The 22,886-nt window shown below is 37.9% G+C and overlaps 3 protein-coding genes across 5 annotated transcripts; all 3 read left to right on the top strand.

Moving 5' to 3' along the window:
- Window positions 1-690: 690 nt before the first annotated feature.
- tlr7 (toll-like receptor 7) lies at window positions 691-4,818 on the top strand. Its single transcript, XM_031738593.2, has 2 exons — window positions 691-919; window positions 1,185-4,818. Exons 1-2 carry the CDS (start codon window positions 905-907, stop codon window positions 4,329-4,331), a joined length of 3,162 nt encoding a protein of 1,053 aa, XP_031594453.1. The 5' UTR covers window positions 691-904; the 3' UTR covers window positions 4,332-4,818.
- LOC116319328 (toll-like receptor 8) lies at window positions 4,413-9,886 on the top strand. The gene is made up of 2 exons (XM_031738621.2): window positions 4,413-4,903; window positions 6,608-9,886. The coding sequence occupies exons 1-2, from the start codon at window positions 4,901-4,903 to the stop codon at window positions 9,713-9,715; spliced, it is 3,111 nt and encodes a 1,036-aa protein (XP_031594481.2). The 5' UTR covers window positions 4,413-4,900; the 3' UTR covers window positions 9,716-9,886.
- Window positions 9,887-10,719: 833 nt separating this feature from the next.
- LOC116319286 (toll-like receptor 8) lies at window positions 10,720-20,540 on the top strand. 3 transcript variants are annotated; one of them, XM_039600391.1, is made up of 2 exons: window positions 10,720-10,978; window positions 17,229-20,540. In XM_039600391.1, exons 1-2 carry the CDS (start codon window positions 10,976-10,978, stop codon window positions 20,331-20,333), a joined length of 3,108 nt encoding a protein of 1,035 aa, XP_039456325.1. In that variant the 5' UTR covers window positions 10,720-10,975; the 3' UTR covers window positions 20,334-20,540. The 3 variants fall into 3 exon arrangements, with proteins under 3 accessions (XP_039456325.1, XP_031594429.2, XP_039456326.1); XM_031738569.2 differs by lacking the exon at window positions 17,229-20,540 and adding an exon at window positions 11,809-15,158; XM_039600392.1 differs by lacking the exon at window positions 10,720-10,978 and adding an exon at window positions 15,319-15,896.
- Window positions 20,541-22,886: the final 2,346 nt, after the last annotated feature.

Raw genomic sequence — 22,886 nt, forward strand, 5'->3', positions numbered from 1 at the left:
GGGCCTGGGAGTACCAGGGAGGTGGAGTCTAAGACCCGACCTGACATATAGACACAGACAAACAGGCACACACAGACATAAACATGCTTTCCCACCCTCATGCACACATATACAAACACTCAGCACTCACCCAACGTAGGGACAGACATACATAGACATGTACACACAATCATACTCCCCAAACATACTCTATGCCCTGGGTCCAGGTACCCTCGCCCCCAGAGGGGGAAACGGCACCCAGGAATACATAGTATTGCTAGAATAGGTGCAGTAAATCATACCATTTCACTGTAAAGACAGCCAAACAGTCTAGGTACTGTAAATCAGTAGGAACTGTACGTAAAACTACTGAACATATTTATTTATCTTAAATTTGGGCTGGTGAGACTGAATGTTAGTCATATAGCCACAGATAACAAAAAAATATTCTGCTTGATGTTAAAATAACTTCACCACCATGTACAGTGGTAAAACCCAAACCACACCACAGGTTTCATTTTCCCCTAAAATTTAATGAGAAATGAAACTCTTCCTTTCACTGGTTTCAGTTGAATAATAACTTGTAACTCATCCAGCTGTGTTTTATAATACCATGGAATATCTGCCATACAACAAGAGTCAGAGTATTAAACTTGCTGCACCTCTTTACAGTAATAATAGCATAAATGCACCAATAAGCCTTTTCTCGATGTAGTAAAAGATGAAATATTTGGATGTTTGTGGTTTGTAAGAAAGTAGGAAGTGATGCCGGCTAATTCTACACACACTAGGCTAACACAGACACCTGTTACTTTCATCGACCACCTCAGGAGTGTTTGTCAGTGTTATACTTCTTTCAGTACTCCATCAAAGCTGACAAGACAAGTCAGAGCTGGACCCTTTTTTTCGTTTTCTCACATAAACAATGTTTCTCCACCTGGTGAGTATGATTTTTCCATATATACTCTATAGTATCAGAATTCATAAGCTGTCAAATGTAGTTTGGCTTAGAAGTGCTGTTAACTGTTGAGAAGCAGAAAATCAAATGTGAGAGAATGCTATTTCCTAATTGTACAGTATAATATGCTGGCCATGCTTACTATAGTTGCTGATTTTAGCGTTCCTTGTTATGATTTGCATTTATAACGTGCTGTTTAAGTATTATTAGATTTCCACTAGCAAACCTTTCTCATTTTTCCGTGCAGATGTGTGTGGCACTGCTCACCCTGTGGTCTTGTCTCCCTATTTTGGCAACTGGCATGTATTACCCGAAAACTCTGCCATGTGATGTTAATGAGATCAACAATGGGAGTGAAGTGAGGGTGGACTGCACTGAGAGAAACCTCAAAAAAATCCCCCATGGAATCCCGAGAGACACTACAAACCTGACGCTCACCATCAACCATATTCCGAGTTTAAACTCCACCTCCTTTCACGGTTTGGAGAACTTGACTGAGATTGACATGAGGTGCAACTGTGTGCCCATCAAAATCGGACCCAAGGACAAGATGTGCCTGAAGAGTGTGACAATTGAGGAAAATACTTTCAGCAGACTGAGCAATCTGCGAGCGCTGTATCTAGATGGCAATCAGCTCTATAGTATACCTAAAGGCCTGCCTTCAAATCTGGTCCTGCTGAGCTTGGAAGTGAATCATATTTATTATCTTTCTAAAGCAAACCTCTCTGAGCTTAGAAATGTTGAGGTGCTTTACCTTGGTCAAAACTGCTATTTTCGTAACCCCTGCAATGATTCCTATGATATAGAAGACGATGCATTTTTACAGTTTAACAATTTAAAATTGCTATCTCTTAAATCAAATAACTTGTCTTTCATTCCACATCAGCTACCCACTACTCTGAAGGAGCTATATCTCTACAACAATAACATTCAAGAAGTCACTGATGAAGACTTTAAAAATTTAACTAATCTTGAGATTCTAGACATTAGCGGAAACTGCCCCCGGTGTTACAACGCTCCTTTTCCATGTAGCCCATGTCCAAATAATGCGCCACTGAAAATCAGCAAAACAGCTTTTAAAATGCTGACCAAACTAAAAACATTACGACTGCATAGCAACTCCCTTACAAGTGTGCCTTCTGAATGGTTTGACACCACAACTGAGCTCAGAGTGCTGGACCTCTCATCAAACTTTTTAGCAAGGGAGCTAGAAATCACTGCTTTCCCAAAATTACTGGGTAAACTAGAAGAACTGGACCTTTCATTCAACTACGAGCTTCAGAAGTACCCTCAAACGCTGAGACTGAGTTGCAGTTTCTCCTCTCTGAAGTCTCTCAAAATTTTCAGAATGAAAGGTTTTGTGTTTCAGCAGTTAACTACAGAGAGTATCGCTCATTTAAAACCTCTACCGAACCTGGAGGTTGTAGATTTGGGTACAAACTTCATTAAAATGACAAAGCTTAGTATTCTGATGGAACTGAAAAGCTTTAAAATAATCAGCCTGTCTGACAACAAGATATCGTCTCCCTCTGATGGCCAAGATGCACTTGGTTTGTCCGGAGGAGAAACCTCGGACTGGTCTCCGATGTCTTCCGCTGCTGAGTACCAAAACAAAGAAGTGAGAGAGATTCATTATTTCAGATATGATGAGTATGCACGAAGCTGCAAATACAAGGACAAGGAACTTGGAGTTATTACATCCTTCGTCAAAAAAGAATGCAGTCAGTTTGGCAAAACCCTGGACGTCAGCAGAAACAATATATTCTTCCTGCATTCACGATTTTTAAACCTTACAGAGCTAAGATGCCTCAATCTGTCTGGAAATGCAATGAGTCAAAGTCTGAATGGTTCTGAATTTACTTACCTGGCTAATTTACAATATCTGGACTTCTCGTGGAACCGTTTGGACCTGCTCTACTCTACCGCATTCCAAGAGCTGAAAAATCTGGTCATCTTGGATATAAGTAACAACAACCACTATTTTGAATCAGAAGGTCTGACTCACATGCTTAATTTCACTAGGAATTTAAAAAACCTCAAGGTACTCCTGATGAATCACAACAAGATCTCTACTTCCACTAACACAGAGCTGGAGAGTCAATCCCTAGAAAGGTTAGAGTTCAGAGATAACCGGTTAGATGTACTCTGGCGAGATGGGAACACCAGATATGTCAACTATTTTAAGAATTTAGTTAATCTGACTGTCCTTGACATCTCCCATAACAACCTCCCTTTTATCCCATCGGACGTATTCAGTGGTCTACCAGAGAAGCTATCTGAGCTGTATATCAAAAACAACAAACTAAAATCCTTTAACTGGAATAAACTGCAGCTTCTACATTCATTGCGAGTCTTGGATCTCAGTGGAAACAGCTTAACTACTGTTCCACATGTGTTATCAAACTGCACCACATCTCTTGAGAAACTAATTTTACACAAAAACCAAATCCTAAAGCTTACACCAGATTTCCTTAAGGGTGCCTACCACTTGAAATATCTAGACCTGAGTTTTAATCACATCCAGTACATTGAAAAATCCAGCTTTCCAGATGATGTTCTTAATCATATGGACATGTTACTTCTGCACAAAAACAGATTCTTGTGCACTTGCAATGCCACCTGGTTTGTCACATGGCTCAACAGGACTACAGTAACCATACCTAAATTGGGCACAGATGTTACCTGCGTTGCCCCAGGGGCACAAAGAGGTCGTCCAGTCATCTCAGTGGACCTTTTGGCCTGCCAGCACCACTACCTGTCAATCATCCTCTCCACCCTAATGACTTCCCTCGTCCTCATCTTGGTCACACTGTCCATCTCCAGCCATCTCTTCCTGTGGGATGTCTGGTACATCTACCATTTCTGCAGGGCCAAGCTCAAAGGCTACCGCCGCCTGTATTCCCAGAGCGCTGTTTACGATGCCTTTGTGATCTATGATAAGGAGGATCCTGCAGTATCAGAGTGGGTGACGAAGGAAATGTGCGCTCATCTCGAGGAGTGTGGAGACCGTCGACTGACCCTTTGTCTTGAGGACCGGGATTGGATGCCCGGATGCCCCTTGATTGACAACCTCTCTCAAAGCATCCACAGGAGCAAGAGGACTGTGTTTATTCTCACCAAAAAATACATTAAAGGGGGAAACTTCAAGACGGCGTTCTACATGGCTCACCAAAGGCTAATGGATGAAAGAAATGATGTTATCGTGCTTATTTTCTTAGAGAAAGTGCCTTGCAATTCAAAGTACTTGAGATTACGAAAGAGGCTGTATAAGAGGTCTGTGCTAGAGTGGCCAACAAATCCTCAAGCCCAGCCATACTTTTGGTTCAGCCTGAGGAGTGTATTAGCAACCGAAGGTCACAAACAATACAACAATCTCTTCAAAGAGACACTGTAAAGAGAACAATATGCTGGAAAATGCAGTTTCTTCTCTCTAGATTGCTTTAAATGTACTCCTCTATATGAATTATTATATGTGAATACTGAACTGTTGTAATGTGAGCAGTTTTATTATTAATGAAATATTAATAATTAATGATGTGCTAATTTTAAACTCTGTATTCACATTATTTGGGGAATTCATTGGCACTCTTTGCGATGCCAATGGGGGATTCTCAGGCTCAGTTGGCAATGAAATGCAACATACGTTGAAAGAAGGAAATGAAACAGATGTACTTGTTCAATTCACACGCTGCTGCCTCCCACAGCTCATTCTGCTGTCTAAAACAGTCCCGTTCCTTGATTTTGATGGGTGTATGTGAGCATGCAGAGATGTTTAAACGGGCTAATTTGACTTGATGATATAGAAGACATGCACCTTATAGATTTTTAGCAACTTGTTGCGGGGTTTTTTTGGTTTTGTTTTTTTTTTTTTTGTCTTTTAACCACTACCACTTATTTTTAAATGGTAGAGGAGAAAATCTGAATTCAAGACTGTCATTCAGGGATTAATACAGTACAGGCGCAATGGTAAGTTATTGAGTGTGTGTATAGTTACTTTTAACTTACTTATCAGAATAATCTGATTTTCTGCATTCTGTTGTTATCTTTGATGATTTTGTCATTTTATGATTTTGTGCCAAAACTTTGTAGAGATAATATCTGACTCCAAAAACCCAGACTGATCATTTTATTGTGTTTTGCTTTTAAATCTGTTTTGCTTGTTTGGAAATGTGTTGAAATATTAAATTAAAAGGTATAATAAAACTTGCCAGCCGTTGTGTAGAAAAACATCATGGTTTCATTCTTATATCGGCATTTTATTTAACTTGTTTTAGAAATCAGCACTTGGCGATCTTGAGAAAACATTTTTTTTAAACTGTCAAAGATACATTTAGCAGGCTAAGACTTTCTTTTTGGTAGCACTTTATAATAATGTCACACTATTAAGCATTATTATGGTGTTAGTAAAGTATTAGCAAGTGCTTAATTCATCATTTATACATCATTACTCTTCCTTAGTATGCCGATGCAGATATGTTTATCCATCTGTTACTGTTACACCATGTAGAGCTATCACTGCTGGACATGGTGAAATCATGTACAGCTATAATTGCTACTACATAGCTGCTAATAGTAATCATAATCAAAGTCATGATAATATAGCTGTATTTATAAATGGCATAATAGGAGAACTGATGCTATATAAATGCTATATAAGTGACATTATTTTAAAGCGATGCCCCTTTTTTTTAGTATTTCAATTCAATACATTGCACAGCTATAATGAAGACATGGGACAAATGGATTTAGAAAATGTATGGGATACTGTATGTCACTTATCACTAAGTATGTGACGTGCTCCCATGAAAAGTACTTTAACAACAACCTGAAAGATTTTATGTATCTCCTATTTTTAAAATTATTTCTAGGCTGGTTATTGTAATATTACATACTAATAATGATACATTTTACATGTATCATTTTACATTTCATACCCCCTTACTTCTTGCTGATTTGATAAGTATAAGAAAGAACAAGATTTTTTTTTCTTACTAGACTTCCAACCTACTGCCACCTGCTGGAAACAGGACAGGTTCACAATTTTTTCAAGATTGCTTTACAATATCAGTGTCTTTTCCATAGCTGATATTTTAACATGTCAAAACAGGAAAAGCAGTGGTGTAATAAATAACTGTAATAACATTAATAAGGGCTCTATTCGGTTTAGGTATATACAGTTCAAGTCAGTAGACTGATAGACAAAAAAGTTTCAGAAAAAGCTTGGAATCCAGGTATGCACAGAAGAAATTACATAGACTTTTATCATTTAATATGTCACATAAGGAGTGAATACATTTAAGTCGATGAGATGTGCTCACTGCATCACAGGAAGGCCCACAGATGTCCGAGCCTGGCAGGGATGAGGGAATGAATTCGGGTCAACCTTAAATAACTATCTAAAATATCAGCTTTAAGCCGATTCTAAAAGCAAACCTAATCTGCAGACCAATATCACTGTACTTTGTGAACCTCTAATTGACATAATTGAGACAAAAGTGCTATAGTAATATAATACATAATATAATATATAGTACAAATAGTGTTCTTTGTCTTATATAAATATCTATTTTTTTTTACCACAATAATGACGAAGAAATGTCATGATTTTGTAGAAGCCCTTTTATAAGCTTAAGGTTATTTCATTCAACTGATTCCATCATTTTTCCACAGATTACCAAATGCTGGATGCTGTTGATCTATCTGTGTTACCATCATGAGCTCATGCCAGCTGCATTTACACCTACCTGGATGACTCGGCAGTTCCCTTGTGATGTCATATCCAACAAAACATCAAATACAGTCAAATTTGACTGTAAAGGCCGCCATCTAGAGGAAATACCAGCAGGGATAACCACTAATGCCACACATCTCGACTTATCAGAAAATTTTATTAAGAGTATTAAAGATGAATCATTTTCTAAACTGACAAATCTGACTCAGCTCAATCTCAACTGGGCAAACAAATCCAAGGACAGTTATGGATGCAGACTATTGAACATTTCTGCAAATGCTTTCAAAAATCTCATAAAACTCAAGCAACTACGACTGAGCGGCAACTGTCTGACTGAAATTCCACGCAATCTCCCCGACAGTGTGGAAACACTTGAGCTAGAAATTAACAAGATTAGTTTGGATAAATTACATGACAAAAGCTTTATTGGTTTAAAAAACATAACAAACCTGTTTCTATCTAAAAACTGCTACTTCTGGAATCCTTGTGGGAAGTCTGTTGCTATTATGGAAAAACCCTTTCAAATACTGGACAAACTGAATGCTCTGAACTTGTCTTTCAACAACTTAACACACGTTCCTAAAGGACTACCCCAGTCAATTACAATTTTAGATCTGGATTCCAACAAAATAGAGTTCATATCTAAAGATGATTTCCAGGGGTTGCTAAATTTAAAGGTCCTTGATATAAAAGGCAACTGTCCAAGATGTCACAATGCTCGGTACCCTTGTGTACCTTGCCCTAATGGTTCTATTGACATACATCCTGATGCATTTCAAAGACTGACACAGCTGGAGATACTGAACTTGGGAGGAAACTCACTGAATTACCTTGATCCCTCTTGGTTTCAAAGTCTAACGAATCTTAAAGTATTATATCTGGCATTTAATTTTTTACTGAAATCTATAACTGGTGAGGAACCATCTTTTAGGGCATTTAGTTATCTTCACAGGCTAGAAAAACTTGACCTGTCTTTCAATTATGCTCTCGGATTGTACCCAGAAAAAATAACTCTTTCACAAAACTTTTCAAACCTCAGGTCACTGAAAACTTTGCATTTGGAGGCTTTGGTATTCCAGAGAATTGGACCAGACACACTCACACCTCTGTACAATCTGAAAAATCTATCTGCTTTGAATTTAGGCACTAACTTCATTATTTATAGCAACTCTACTTTATTCAGCCATTTCTCCCATGTAAAAATGATATATCTCTCAGAAAACAGATTATATCCCACAACGATAGAAAGTCCACCAACTCTAACAGATAGGTACAACCAGAATTCAGACCTTTCTATTTCACCGTCCATAACAACTCCTCCAAAAGACTTTAGCTACGAGATATCCCAAAGGCTAATAAAGCAAGAGTGCTTTGACTCTGGACGAGTGCTCATCCTCAGCTCAAATAATCTGTTCTTTATTTCTTCAAAGCTATTTGAGGGCTATGGAAATATTTCATGTCTCAACCTCTCAGGAAATGGATTTTCACAGGCACTTAATGGTACAGAGTTCAAGATGTTGCCTAATCTGACATATCTCGACTTATCTTTCAATAAGGTTGATCTGGCCTATAACAACGCCTTCAAAGAACTAAAGAAATTACAAGTACTGGACCTCAGTTACAATCCACACTACTTTAAAGCATTTGGGGTAACGCTTAATTTAAATTTTACACAAAATCTACCTGTGCTAAGAGTCCTTAATATGAGTCATAATGAGATTTCCACACTGACAACTAAAGAAATGTATAGCAAATCATTAGCAGAACTTATATTTACACACAATAATTTAGGGAAACTTTGGAAAGACAGAGATGGCTCATATAACAAACTTTTCACTAATCTTTCTAATTTGACAATTTTAGATATATCCTCTAATGGCATTGCAAAGATTCCAGATGATGTTTATGAATATTTGCCACATAACCTCACCACACTGCGCATAAGTCATAACTTACTCAGAGAATTTAGCTGGGACAAACTGCCTTTCCACCAACTGCAGAGTTTAGACCTGAGCTACAATCATCTGTCTACTTTAACAACTATTGACTCAAACATAACCCAAACTTTGATTTTCCTTGACCTGAGTCATAATCACATTGTCAGTGTGGAAAAGTGTTTTTTAAAGAGTTTGAAAAGCCTCAGGACTCTCAGCCTTAGAAACAACAAACTTACTAGTGTCAATGAAACTGCCTTCGAATCAGGACCTGACTTTCAGACTTTGTTCCTACAGAGGAATCCATTTGAGTGTACTTGTGATTTGTTAAACTTCATTTTATGGATAAATGGGAGTAAAGTAAAGATCCCAAGACTGACCACTCAGGTGAATTGTCACACACCAGTGAACTTAAAGGGCCAACCGCTGGTAAACTTTGAAACTAACCAGTGTGTAAATTCAGAAAAGGCACAGCAGATCTACGCTCTAACAACTTCTATCATTATTCTTTTCATGATTGTTTCGACAGTTGCTCACTTATTTTACTGGGATGCTTCCTATGTCCTACACTATATGAAAGCTAAGCTGAAAGGGTACACATCCTTGAACTCGCCAGATACTATTTATGATGTCTTTGTGACATATGACACAAAAGACCCACAGGTCTCTGAGTGGGTGATGAGCAATCTGCGGGTGCAACTGGAGGAAGAGGGAGACAAGTATCATCCACTGTGTCTGGAAGAGAGGGACTGGCCCCTAGGAGTCCCACTGGTGGACAACCTCACCCAGAGCATCCAGTACAGTCGCAAGACTCTGTTTGTCTTAACAAAGGGCTACGTTAAGACCGGTGCTTTCAAGCTAGCAATGTATCTGGCCCACCAAAGACTGCTGGATGAAAATGTGGATGTGATAGTACTGCTAATGCTGGAGCCTGTCCTGCAGCATTCTCACTTTCTGCGCTTGAGGAAGCGACTGTGTGAAAGCAGTGTTGTAGAGTGGCCACGAACAGCAGCAGCAGAGCCCTGGTTTTGGCAAAACCTGCGAAGTGTCATAAGAGTAGATAATCAAGTGATGTACAACAAAACCTATTCAAAATACTTCACCACCAAGTGAAGAAGGATAATAACATGAGCTTATTTTAAAGCCACTGTTTTTATATATCATTTCTTGTTTGGTTTTAAAGTGTGTTTTCTTTGACTGAACTGTTTTTAAGAACTGGTTTCCTTATAGTTGCCAAGACAGCATAATGAATATTTTGTAATGTGTGTGAAGTACATTAATAAACGGAACCATTTAAAATGTGAGGCAATTTCTGGATGTAAATTTTAAAGTCTACACTCTCGTTTCAATCTTAAAAAAGATCTGTGCTAAGGGACACCAGTACCAGGTTCAACAGTTCCACAAAAGATCAATTTCGAGCAAAATTGACACATCCTAAACTTTACTTCATCATAGAATTTCCCAGAATCCACACAGTATGGCTGGTTAGAACTAGCATGTTCTGTGTTTGCCTGCTATTAAATTATCCACATGGTGGCAGCAGTGATGCAGTTCCAGCTTGCAAATTAACCCTAAAGTCAATGTCCCACACAGAAACACATCAGTTTGTCAGTAGATGTATTAACAATGTAACATTAATACACTTTGCTTTTTTGGAAGTCTCGTAATCCATTACATGAAAATGAGTTATGAAGTCGCATATTTATTGCAAATTTTAAAAATGTTAATTTATCAATCTGAGACTTTTAGTCACATTTACTGCATCATAACAATCCCTGAATGGTGCTGGCAGTCACGGAGTTTGCAAATTTAGCCATAAAGTCATCGTCCGACTGAAAGATACATCAGTTTGTGAGCAGATGGGTTATTAATGTAATATTAATGACTACAGTGTTAATTTTAAACTCCATTTTCATTCACACTGTTTTAGAGATTTGACTGGCACTCATTGCTATGCTCACTGGGGATTTTAACGTGCAGCTCAGTTGGCAATGAAAGTCTGACATATTTTGAAAGAGAGAAACGAAACAGATGTAGTTCTTCAGTTCATCAGCTTCCTTCTTGGGGACATAACAACATGCTACTTCCTTCACAAAGGCTATCATGTTGTTAACAGTTTGTTACTTCCTTATATGACTTTAGTTAAAGAGTTTTCTTTAACTGTCTAGGGACAAACAGCAAAAACTTCAAACAGACTAAATTTTTATAAATTCATGCTTTAAAAGGCAAGCAGTGTTTAACTTTAATAAATCTAAAGAAAATAAATTCTAATTTATTTATTTTTTTCAACAAATAACTGAGAGATTTTGAAGTACTGGAGCATGACAAAGGTTTTCCAGACTGTCACTCAGGGATCAATACAGTAGGAACACAATGGTAAGTTTCTTTTTTATTTTCTCTGTTTAGTAACTTAGATTTTTACTAATCGTAATTTGATCTGTCTTATCTTTGATTATTTTCTAGTTGTTGTGTTTCATAGATTTATTTGACTCCAAAAACCTGGATAGTTTAGTTAACTCATTTTTGGAAATGCCCTTTGCTTTTTTGAAAATGTGTTAGACCACTGGATTAAATTGTACATTAAAAGTGACTCAGAACTGTTTAGAAAAATGCTCCATCATGATTACTCTATCAGTATTTCCCTACATTTTTAAAAACTAAGTCACATATTTATTGCAAATTTTCAAAGATAAGCTCAAACTTTTCAATAGGGTGTTTACATTTGATGGAATGCTAAAGATAATGCAGCTGCAATGAAGACCTGCGACAAATTGATGTTAAACAAGTAGACAATACTGTACCTTACATGTTGAAAATTAGAATACTTTTCACAATAATCCTGAAACTGCTTAAAGAAAATGAATACAAATGTAAAAATAGGTACTTTATTGATGAAGAAGTTTCACTTTGGTTTTCAAAGTTAAATTTAGCAGAAGAAAAAAAAAATGTATTACTTGGCAACATACACCCAGTTTTGCTCTATGACTATGTGTTGTTCTAGTGTGGGCAGTACCTTATAATGACTGAGTAGGTAATGTTAATGAAAACAGAGTGTTGTAGAGTTGGTAGCATAAGACAGGAGGTCCTGCAGCGGCCTGAGCCTATAGTAGCTTAATTAAGTGATGATTCAGGGTCAGTCCAAATAATTTTACCAAAAACAGAAGCATAAGGTTATTTCATATAAGGAATTCATCAATTCTCCACAGATTACCAAATGCTGGATGCTGTTGTTCTGTCTCTGTTGCCATCATGAGATCCTGCCGGCTGCATTTACACCTACCTGGATGACAAGGCAGTTTCCTTGTGATGTCATATCCACCAATACCTCTGAGGTCAAATTTGACTGTAAAGGGCGTCATCTAGAGAAAGTACCAGAAGGAATAACCAGTAATGCTACGGATCTAGACTTATCTGAAAATTTTATTAAGAGTATTAAAGCTGATTCACTTTCTAATCTGCTGAATTTGACTCAGCTCAATTTCAACTTTGCAAACAAGCCCAAGAATGGTTATGGCTGCAGAAAATTGAACATTTCTGCAAATGCTTTCAAAAATCTCACAAAAATCAAGCAACTGGAAATGAGTGGCAACTGTCTGACTGAAATTCCACGCAATCTCCCCCATAGTGTGGAAAAACTTGACCTAAGCATTAACAAGATTAGTTTGGATAAATTGAACAATTGCTTTATTGGCTTAAAAAACATAACAAACCTGTTTCTATCTAAAAACTGCTACTTCTGGAATCCTTGTGGGAAGTCTGTTGCTATTATGGAAAAACCCTTTCAAATACTGGACAAACTGCAGGTTCTCGACTTGTCTTACAACAACTTAACACAGGTTCCTAAAGGACTACCCCAATCACTAACATCTTTACATCTGGATTCCAACAAAATAGAGTTCATATCTAAAGATGATTTCCAGGGGTTGCTAAATTTAAAAGTCCTGGATATACAAGGCAACTGTCCAAGATGTCACAATGCTCCGTACCCTTGTGTACCTTGCCCTAATGGTTCTATTGACATACATCCTGATGCATTTCAAAGACTGACACAGCTTGAGACACTGAACCTGGGAGGAAACTCACTGAATTACCTTGATCCCTCTTGGTTTCAAAGTCTAACGAATCTTAAAGAATTATTTGTGGCATTTAATTTTTTACAAAAAGCTGTAACTGGTGAGGACACACCAGTTAAAGCTTTCCGCTGTCTTCCCAGGCTAGAAAAACTTGACCTGTCTTTCAATTATGCTCTCAGATTGTACCCAGAAAAACTAACACTTTCAAAAGACTTTTCACAGCTCAGGTCACTGAAAACTTTGCATTTGGAGGCTTTGGTATTCCAGAGAATTGGACCAGACACACTCACACCTCTACACAATCTGAAAAATTTATCTGCTTTGAATTTAGGCACTAATTTCATTATTTATAGCAACTCTACTTTATTCAGCCATTTCTCCCACTTAAAGATGATATATCTAGCCGAAAACAGATTATATCCCACAACAATAGAAAGTCCACCAACTCTAACAGACAGATACAACCAGAATTCAGACCTTTCTATTTCACCGTCCATAACAACTACTCCAAAAGACTTTAGCTACGAGATATCACACAGCCTAATAAAGCAAGAGTGCTTTGACTCTGGACGAGTGCTCATCCTCAGCTCAAATAATCTGTTCTTCATTTCTCCAAAGCTATTTGAGGGATATGGAAATATTTCATGTCTCAACCTCTCAGGAAATGGATTTTCACAGGCACTTAATGGCACAGAGTTCAAGATGTTGCCTAATCTGACATATCTCGACTTATCTTTCAATAAGGTTGATCTGGCCTATAACAACGCCTTCAAAGAACTAAAGAAATTACAAGTACTAGACCTCAGTTACAATCCACACTACTTTAAAGCATTTGGGGTAACGCTTAATTTAAATTTTACACAAAATCTACCTGTGCTAAGAGTCCTTAATTTGAGTCATAATGAGATTTCCACACTGACAACTAAAGAAATGTATAGCAAATCATTAGCAGATCTAAGGTTTGCACACAATAATTTAGGGAAACTTTGGAAAGACAGAGCTTGCACATACAAGAAACTTTTCACTAATCTTTCTAATTTGACAGTTTTAGATATATCCTCTAATGGCATTGCAAAGATTCCAGATGATGTTTATAAATATTTGCCACATAACCTCACCACACTGCACATAAGTCATAACTGCCTCAGCGAATTTAGCTGGGACAAACTGCCTTTCCATCAACTGCAGAGTTTAGACCTGAGCTACAATCATCTGTCTACTTTAACAACTATTGACTCAAACATAACCCAAACTTTGATTTTCCTTGACCTGAGTCATAATCACATTTCCCAAGTGCACGATGGTTTTTTACAGAGTTTGAAAAGCCTCACGACTCTCAGCCTTAGAAACAACAAACTTACTACTGTCAATCGAACTACCTTCAAATCAGGACCTGAATTTCAGACTTTGTTCCTACAGAGAAATCCATTTGAGTGTACTTGCGATTCCATAGACTTTATTTTATGGATTGAACAGAGTGATGTAAAGATCCCAAGACTGACCACTCAGGTGACATGTAACACACCAGTGAACCAGAGGAACAACATACTGATAAATTTTAACATTAATCAGTGTGTAAATGCGGAACAGGCAAAGCAGATCTACGCTCTAACAACTTCTATCATTATTCTTTTCATGATTGTTTCGACAGTTGCTCACTTATTTTACTGGGATGCTTCCTATGTCCTACACTATATGAAAGCTAAGCTGAAAGGGTACACATCCTTGAACTCGCCAGATACTATTTATGATGTCTTTGTGACATATGACACAAAAGACCCACAGGTCTCTGAGTGGGTGATGAGCAATCTGCGGGTGCAACTGGAGGAAGAGGGAGACAAGATACATCCACTGTGTCTGGAAGAGAGGGACTGGCCCCTAGGAGTCCCACTGGTGGACAACCTCACCCAGAGCATCCAGTACAGTCGCAAGACTCTGTTTGTCTTAACAAAGGGCTACGTTAAGACCGGTGCTTTCAAGCTGGCAATGTATCTGGCCCACCAAAGACTGCTGGATGAAAATGTGGATGTGATAGTACTGCTAATGCTGGAGCCTGTCCTGCAGCATTCTCACTTTCTGCGCTTGAGGAAGCGACTGTGTGAAAGCAGTGTTGTAGAGTGGCCACGAACAGCAGCAGCAGAGCCCTGGTTTTGGCAAAAGCTGCGAAGTGTCATAAGAGTAGATAATCAAGTGATGTACAACAAGACTTATTCAAAATACTTCACCACCAAGTGAAGAAGGATAATCATCACTTATGTGCCTGGGAGTGATTTGTAATGCTAGTCTGCAGACAATAACATGATCCTGCTTTAAAATCACAGTTCTTTACAGCAATGCTTATTTGGTTCTTTTAAATGATTTCTTCTTTGTCTGAGGCTAATAAGAAAACAACTAAAAAACTAATTTTCTTATATTTGCTGAGAAAGTATAATAAATCGCATGTAATCTGTCTGCAGTGCATTAATAAAAAAAATTAAAATGTGTGGCATTTTGTGGATGTAGATTTTACACTCTACTCTCTGGTTTCCATGTTAGAAAAGATCTGTGCTGAGGGACACCAGTACCAGGTTTAACAGTTCAGCAAAAGAGTAATTTAGTACAAAATGGATAGAGCCTAAATTGCAGTCCATTATTAAACATCCAAATCGACACAGTATGTGTAATATAACTTGCATGCTTTCATCTGCTATTTCACATTTGGAAATTTTTGAGATTGTCCGCAAGCTGGTGCCAGTGACACAGTTTTAATACAGTGCATTTTGCAAATTAACCCTAAAGTCAGTGTCCCATTCAGAAATAAACAGTGTGTGAGGATATATATTTCTAATGTCATATTAATGTCTAAGAAATATGTCATTTTTAAACTCCATATCACTTCACATAATCTGAAGAACTGACTGGCACTATGCACTATTGCTGTGTTCACTGGGCATTCCAGTGTTCATCTTGGCTGATAAATAAACTGGCATTTTTGAAAGAGGGAAATGAAAAAGATGCAGTTCTTCAATTAACGTGCTACTTCCCTCCCACAGCTTATCATGTAGTTTTAACAGTGTGTTTCTTTTTTATTTGTCTTTAAGGGAACAAACAGGGTCATGTGTAACAAAATCATTGATAAAAGACAAGAAACTTTCAGGTTTAACAATTGAAAAAAAAATTGAAGCACACTAGCATAATTTTCCAAATTGTCATTCAGGGATCAATATAGTGGAGAAAAAATGGTGAGTTATATTTTGTTTTTGTTCTTTATATTTACTTATATTTTTACATTTTATTAAACTTCTGATTATCTTTATATCTTCTGATTTCATTTATCTGTATTATTTTTGATTATTTTTCTAGTTTCAGGATTTTGGTGACAAAATGTTTCATAGATTTATTTGATTCTAAAAACCTGTACAGTTGACTTAATTTACTTTGGAAATGGCCTTTGGTATTTTGGGGGGTTTTTTTGGAAATATGTTGGACAATTACATTAAAATGTACATTAAAAATTAGTCAAAAATTGCACAAACTGTTCAGTAATTTTGATATTTAATATTTTTCCTAAGTGCGACAAAAAACAGGAACAGTCTTTCCAGCTACAATTTGATTTACAATTTATTGGCACCTGCTGGGTAGAAGTGATGCCATACTTGGTAAACGATAGTGACACAATTTTTTTCAAGCTTACTTTGTAATATCAATGGGCTTCATTCACTTACAGTATATATCCACAAATCTTTGATTCCACAGTATTTTTTGTGATTGAACCTGTTTGCACTTTAACAGCTTTAAAACTGCCCAACAGCAAACGTTTAAACAAATGAGTTGTGGTTTTCTTTTGGCCATCCAGATCCCCAAATGACCATGAGCCAAAAAAGAAATGTCATTTATCACAGTTAAATAAATGACAGTTAAAAATAAATTGCATATAATGAATGTGGAATGCGAGTCGGCCTAATATTTTATTTCAAACAAATACTATAATATATGATAGGCATCTTATTTTATCTTATTAATATGTTTTCTTTCAAAACATCTCTGTAGTTCTTGGATGTCATGACTTACAGTCTAATTGGGCCAAGAACATCTTTTGCTGCAGTGAGTGTATTATCTGGGGCTCACAGATCGAAATATTAGTCTGAACCTTGATGTAATTTAGAAAGGCACAAACTCAACAAAATTAGAGAGAGAACCCAAATAAGCAGAGGAGACTCTATGACCAAGGACTTGGTAAAGGAGGGAGGGTAAACTAGGCTAAGGAAGCGGCAGTAATTTGCTGCTACTGTACTGCTTGAGGGGTGAATGGAAGGGAGAAATATGGAGAGGCCACAAAACAACAAATAGGACAAGAGAAAATACTGAGAGAGAGTAGAGACAAACTTTATGCATGCAGAAATGCAAGGCTTATAAATAGATAAGAAGTGAAAACAATGTAATCAAGGAGAAGCGCTAGTATGGTACGACGGGTCCTGGAGTAGCGTAACTGATTCAGGGTCAGTCCAAATAATATGACCAAAAACAAAAGCTTTAAATTATTTCAGTTAACTGATTTCATCAATTTTCCACAGATTACCAAGTGCTGGATGCTGTTGTTCTGTCTGTGTTGCCGTTATGGGGTCCAGCTGGCTGCACATAAACCCTTCTGGATGACACGGCAGTTTCCTTGTGATGTCATATCCAACAATGCTTCAAATACAGTCAAATTTGACTGTAAAGGCCGTCATCTAGAGAAAGTACCAAAAGGTATAACTACTAATGCCACTGATCTTGACTTGTCAGAAAACGTCATTAGGAGTATTAAAGCTGATTCACTTTCTCATCTGTTGAATCTGGTACATCTGAATCTCAACTGGGCAAACAACACCAAGACTGATTATGGATGCGGAGCATTGAAGATCGCTGAAAATGCTTTCAAAAATCTGACAAAACTGAAGCAACTACGACTGAACGGCAACTGTCTGACTGAAATTCCACGCAATCTCCCCCACAGTGTGGAAAGACTTGAGCTAAACATTAACAAAGTTAGTATGGATAAACTGAACAATAGCTTTATTGGCTTGAAAAACATGAGAATGCTGTTGTTATCTAAAAATTGCTACTTCCGCAACCCTTGTGGGAAGTCTGTCGCTATCAACGAAAACACTTTTGCACTACTGAAAAAACTGAAGTACCTGGACTTGTCTTATAACAACTTAACACAGGTTCCTAAAGGACTACCCCAGTCAATTACAATCTTACGTCTGGATGCCAACAAAATAGAGTTCATATCTAAAGATGATTTTCAAGGGTTAGAAAATGTAAAATTCCTGGATATACAAGGCAACTGTCCAAGATGTCACAATGCTCGGTACCCTTGTGTACCTTGCCCTAACGGTTCTATTGACATACATCCTGATGCATTTAAAAGACTGACACAGCTTGAGACACTGAACCTGGGAGGAAACTCACTAAATTACCTTGATCCCTCTTGGTTTCAAAGTCTAACGAATCTTAAAGAATTGTTTCTTGAATTTAACTTTTTACAAAAAGCTGTAACTGGTGAGGCCACATCGGTTAAAGCTTTCAGTTATCTTCACAGGCTAGAAAAACTTGACCTGTCTTTCAATTATGCTCTTGGATTGTACCCAGAAACATTAACACTTTCAAAAGACTTTTCACAGCTCAGGTCACTGAAAAGTTTGCATTTGAATGCTTTGGTATTCCAGAGTATTGGACCAGACACACTCAGACCTCTGTACAATCTGAAAAATCTGTCTCATTTGTACTTAAGCACTAACTTCATTATTCACTCTGACCCTACCGTGTTTAGCAAGCTTTCCCACTTAAGAATGATATATCTCGGAGAAAACAGGTTGTATCCCACTACAGTAGAAAGTCTACCAACTCTAAGGGACAGAAATAACGAGAATTCAGAAGTTTCTATGTCACCATTCGTAAAACTCACTCCAAAAGACTCAATTTATGAAGTACTACACAGGAATACAAAGCAAGAATGCGCTAACTCTGGACGAGTGCTCATCCTCAGCTCAAATAATCTGTTCTTCATTTCGCCAAAGCAGTTTGTGGGCTATGGAAATATTTCATGTCTAAACCTCTCCAGAAATGGATTTTCACAGGCACTTAATGGCACAGAGTTCAAGATGTTGCCTAATCTAACATATCTCAACTTATCCCTCAATAGGGTTGATCTGGCCTATAACAACGCCTTCAAAGAACTAAAGAAATTACAAGTACTAGACCTCAGTTACAATTCACACTACTTTGAAGCATTTGGGGTAACGCTTAATTTAAATTTTACACAAAATCTACCTGTGCTAAGAGTCCTTAATATGAGTCATAATGAGATTTCCAGACTGACAACTAAAGAAATGTATAGCAAATCATTAGCAGAACTTATATTTGCACAAAATCATCTAGGGAAACTTTGGAAAGACAGGGATGGCTCATATAACAAACTTTTCACTAATCTTTCCAATTTGACAATTTTAGATATATCCTCTAATGGCATTGCAAAGATTCCAGATGATGTTTATGAATATTTGCCACATAACCTCACCACACTGTGCATAAGTCATAACTTACTCAGTGATGTTAATTGGGACAAACTGCCTTTCCATCAACTTCAAATTCTGGACCTAAGTTACAATTCTCTGTCTACTTTAACAACTATTAACTCAAACATGGCCCAAACTTTGACTTTCCTTGACCTGAGTCATAATCACATTTTCCATGCAGACAATTGTTTTTTAAAGAGTCTAAAAAGCCTCATGACTCTCAGCCTGAGTAACAACAAATTGACTATTGTCAATGAAACTACCTTCGAATCAGGACCTGCAAACCTGACTCTGTTCCTACAAGGAAATCCATTTGAGTGTACTTGTGATTTGTTAGACTTCGTTTTATGGATTGAACAGAGTGATGTAAAGATCCCAAGACTGACCACTCAGGTGACATGTAACACACCAGTGAACTTAAAGAGAGAAGGATTGATACATTTTAGCATTCATCAGTGTGTAAATCCCAGTCAGGCATTCCAGATCTACACTCTAACAACTTCTATCATTATTCTTTTCATGATTGTTTCAACAGTTGCTCACTTATTTTACTGGGATGCTTCCTATGTCCTACACTATATGAAAGCTAAGCTGAAAGGGTACAGATCCTTGAACTCACCAGATACTATATATGATGTCTTTGTGACATATGACACAAAAGACCCACAGGTCTCTGAGTGGGTGATGAGCAATCTGCGGGTGCAACTGGAGGAAGAGGGAGACAAGTATCATCCACTGTGTCTGGAAGAGAGGGACTGGCCCCCAGGAGTCCCACTGGTGGACAACCTCACCCAGAGCATCCAGTACAGTCGCAAGACTCTGTTTGTCTTAACAAAGGGCTACGTTAAGACCGGTGCTTTCAAGCTAGCAATGTATCTGGCCCACCAAAGACTGCTGGATGAAAATGTGGATGTGATAGTACTGCTAATGCTGGAGCCTGTCCTGCAGCATTCTCACTTTCTGCGCTTGAGGAAGCGACTGTGTGAAAGCAGTGTTGTAGAGTGGCCACGAACAGCAGCAGCAGAGCCCTGGTTTTGGCAAAACCTGCGAAGTGTCATAAGAGTAGATAATCAAGTGATGTACAACAAAACCTATTCAAAATACTTCACCACCAAGTGAAGAAGGTCTTGTTTTTAAACTATTGATTTATGCATCCTTGCTTGCTTGGTTCTTTTAAACCTTCTCGTGTTTGCCTGAGACCTATAAACAAAAAAACTACAAAACTGATTTGCTAATAATTGCTAAGCGAGCACAGCCTGCCGAATATTTGTAAATGTGAAACTGTTATGTGCTGTATATTATCAAATAAAGCCTTTTCAAAATGTGTTTCATTTTGTGGATGTAAATTTTGACAGGCTACCATCTGCTATTTGTATAAGAAAAAAAATATTTTATGGGTTGCAAGTTGAACTTTTAAAAATTGAATTGAGAACATTATGCACAGCCTACTCTTTCATTTGGGTTTTTACTGACATTTTAGGTTTTAGTAATTACTGTATAGGAAAAAAAAACAAAAACAAAAAATACAAATTCTCGAATCCAGGGAATCTGCTACACCACGTTTGGTTATTACCTACTTTGTCCATACGGTGTCACCACTGATTCAGTTTTAAAGTGAGTGCTGTTTGCAAATAAACCCTCAAGTCATTGTTCCACTAACTGTCAGCTACATTTATTTTTCCTTACAAGAGCAAACAACTCGAGGCGCTGTAGTGATGCAGACACCTTTTGTAGAGTTCGGAGAAAATCAACAAACGACGTTAATTAAGCTAATGGCACACAGCTGTTGCTAATGGCCACTAGATGTGAATTTTGCTGTAATAATTAATGTTCTGAGGTGTTTGTTTTTTTACTTGCGCTATGGTTTCGGGATATCAGCGTTTGTTTTCAAGACTACATATAAGATAAAAAAAAATGTTTTCTTTTTCTTCTTTATCTTTTGTATCGAAGCAGCCTTGACGTGACGTCAGAGGCTCATTTGCATACGGCTTTGTATTTATTGTGTGATTGAGGCTGACGATAGCACTCTGCTCCTGCAACAACCGGACGCGCATCCTGTGATTTCTGTGAGTCGTGCTCGCGTAAGTTCCTTTTCTCCTTTTTGAAGTTAAATTTAGCTTTGATGTTCAATTGTTTCCTCTGATTTGTTTCTTGGTTCGATGACTACATCATGACGTTTAACAAAGTAAAAGTGTAAATGACCGAAGTTGCGGAATTTATGGGTAGAACTTTATTGCGTTGTAGGGTTTTTTTTTTTTTTTAATTTAAACACTAATTGGTAGAAAGCCTGTTAAAACTAAAGTGCATTGTGGAGTGCATTTGGCGCAGCAGCGTCTGTACTTGAAAGTGTTGTGTGCATCGAGATCGCTTAATTGCGACTATGGGGGGGTATTCAAATTTTCAACGCCTTGAAATGTAACCGTCTGACTGCACGTGCTCGGGTGTGCTGATTAGTCTAATTAGAAGGGTCTCTTTGTTTTAGACCCTTCTGCAAACATGTCTGACAAGCCTGACGTCACTGAGGTTACAACCTTTGACAAGACCAAGCTGAAGAAGACCGAGACTCAAGAGAAAAACCCACTGCCAACCAAAGAAGGTAAGTACTACACCTTTTGACTTTAATCCAGAGCATGTCTGCTATGGTCAGTAACTCTGAGAACCTAACCTTTAACCTCCTTTTGCAGTCATCGAACAGGAGAAGGCAGAGTCATCATGAAGACCAGGCCTCCTACGTGCTGTACATTTGACAAGCTCTGTCTCTATCAAGATGCATTTCAAGTTTCATAACCTACTTGAGAAATGGCTGTACAACTCACACTATTCACTTGGCTTGATGACCCTCCATACAGTATGGTAGTGTGGCTCTGTTACCTTTGGGACCTGGTCATCTGTTTGCATACTGTGTGGCATCAATGAGTGGGGGGGGAAACAACTGACAAATCTGCACTTGGCGATTTGTAGCCCTACTCCAGTCACCTGTGATGCTCACAAGCAAGCTGTTGTAAAACCTGAAATGCGCAAGATTTGTTTAATATGCACAATAAAAAAAAAATTGTAAATTTAACATGCATGTGGTTTTTGGTTTGGTGGGGGGAGGGGGTGTAACATTGAATGGCCTTTTATCTTGAGCAGGTTTGACTGGATGGAAGCTCTCTATAGGTGTTACAGCTTGTCTGCTAGCTAAATTGAATCTGCTGTACCAACTTGTTGGTACGAAAGCTTGATCAGCCGGTTCCTTTTAAACTCTGGTCCAACAGAAAAGGCTGGTAATATATTGGCTCCGTCTAAAAATGTCATCCTAATTTGTGTATATTGAACTGTAGAATTTGTGTTGTCGTTCCAGTGGGCTTCAGAAACAAAACTTTACAATGCAGAACTGTTCGGAAGCCTTCGTCAACACCCCAAAACAGCCAGTTATTCAACCTTGTGCTTAAAGCACAGCTTGTGGTCTGTAAAGGTGTTGTGCAAAACATTGCTGCCCTATCTGCAACAATTGTACTCCAGAACAGTCCTGCATAGTTAACTCAAATTTTTCTACCTTGCGGCTGCACTAGGCCCCTATGTTAAAGTATGCCGTAACACATCCAAAGCCACAGCTGATGGATTACCACTCCTTTAAAATGCCAGTTTAGAACAAGGGCAGTGGCTCTATTTTGTGAAATACAATTGATA

Source organism: Oreochromis aureus, linkage group 16 (genome assembly GCF_013358895.1).
Source record: "Oreochromis aureus strain Israel breed Guangdong linkage group 16, ZZ_aureus, whole genome shotgun sequence".
Lineage (NCBI taxonomy): Eukaryota > Metazoa > Chordata > Actinopteri > Cichliformes > Cichlidae > Oreochromis > Oreochromis aureus.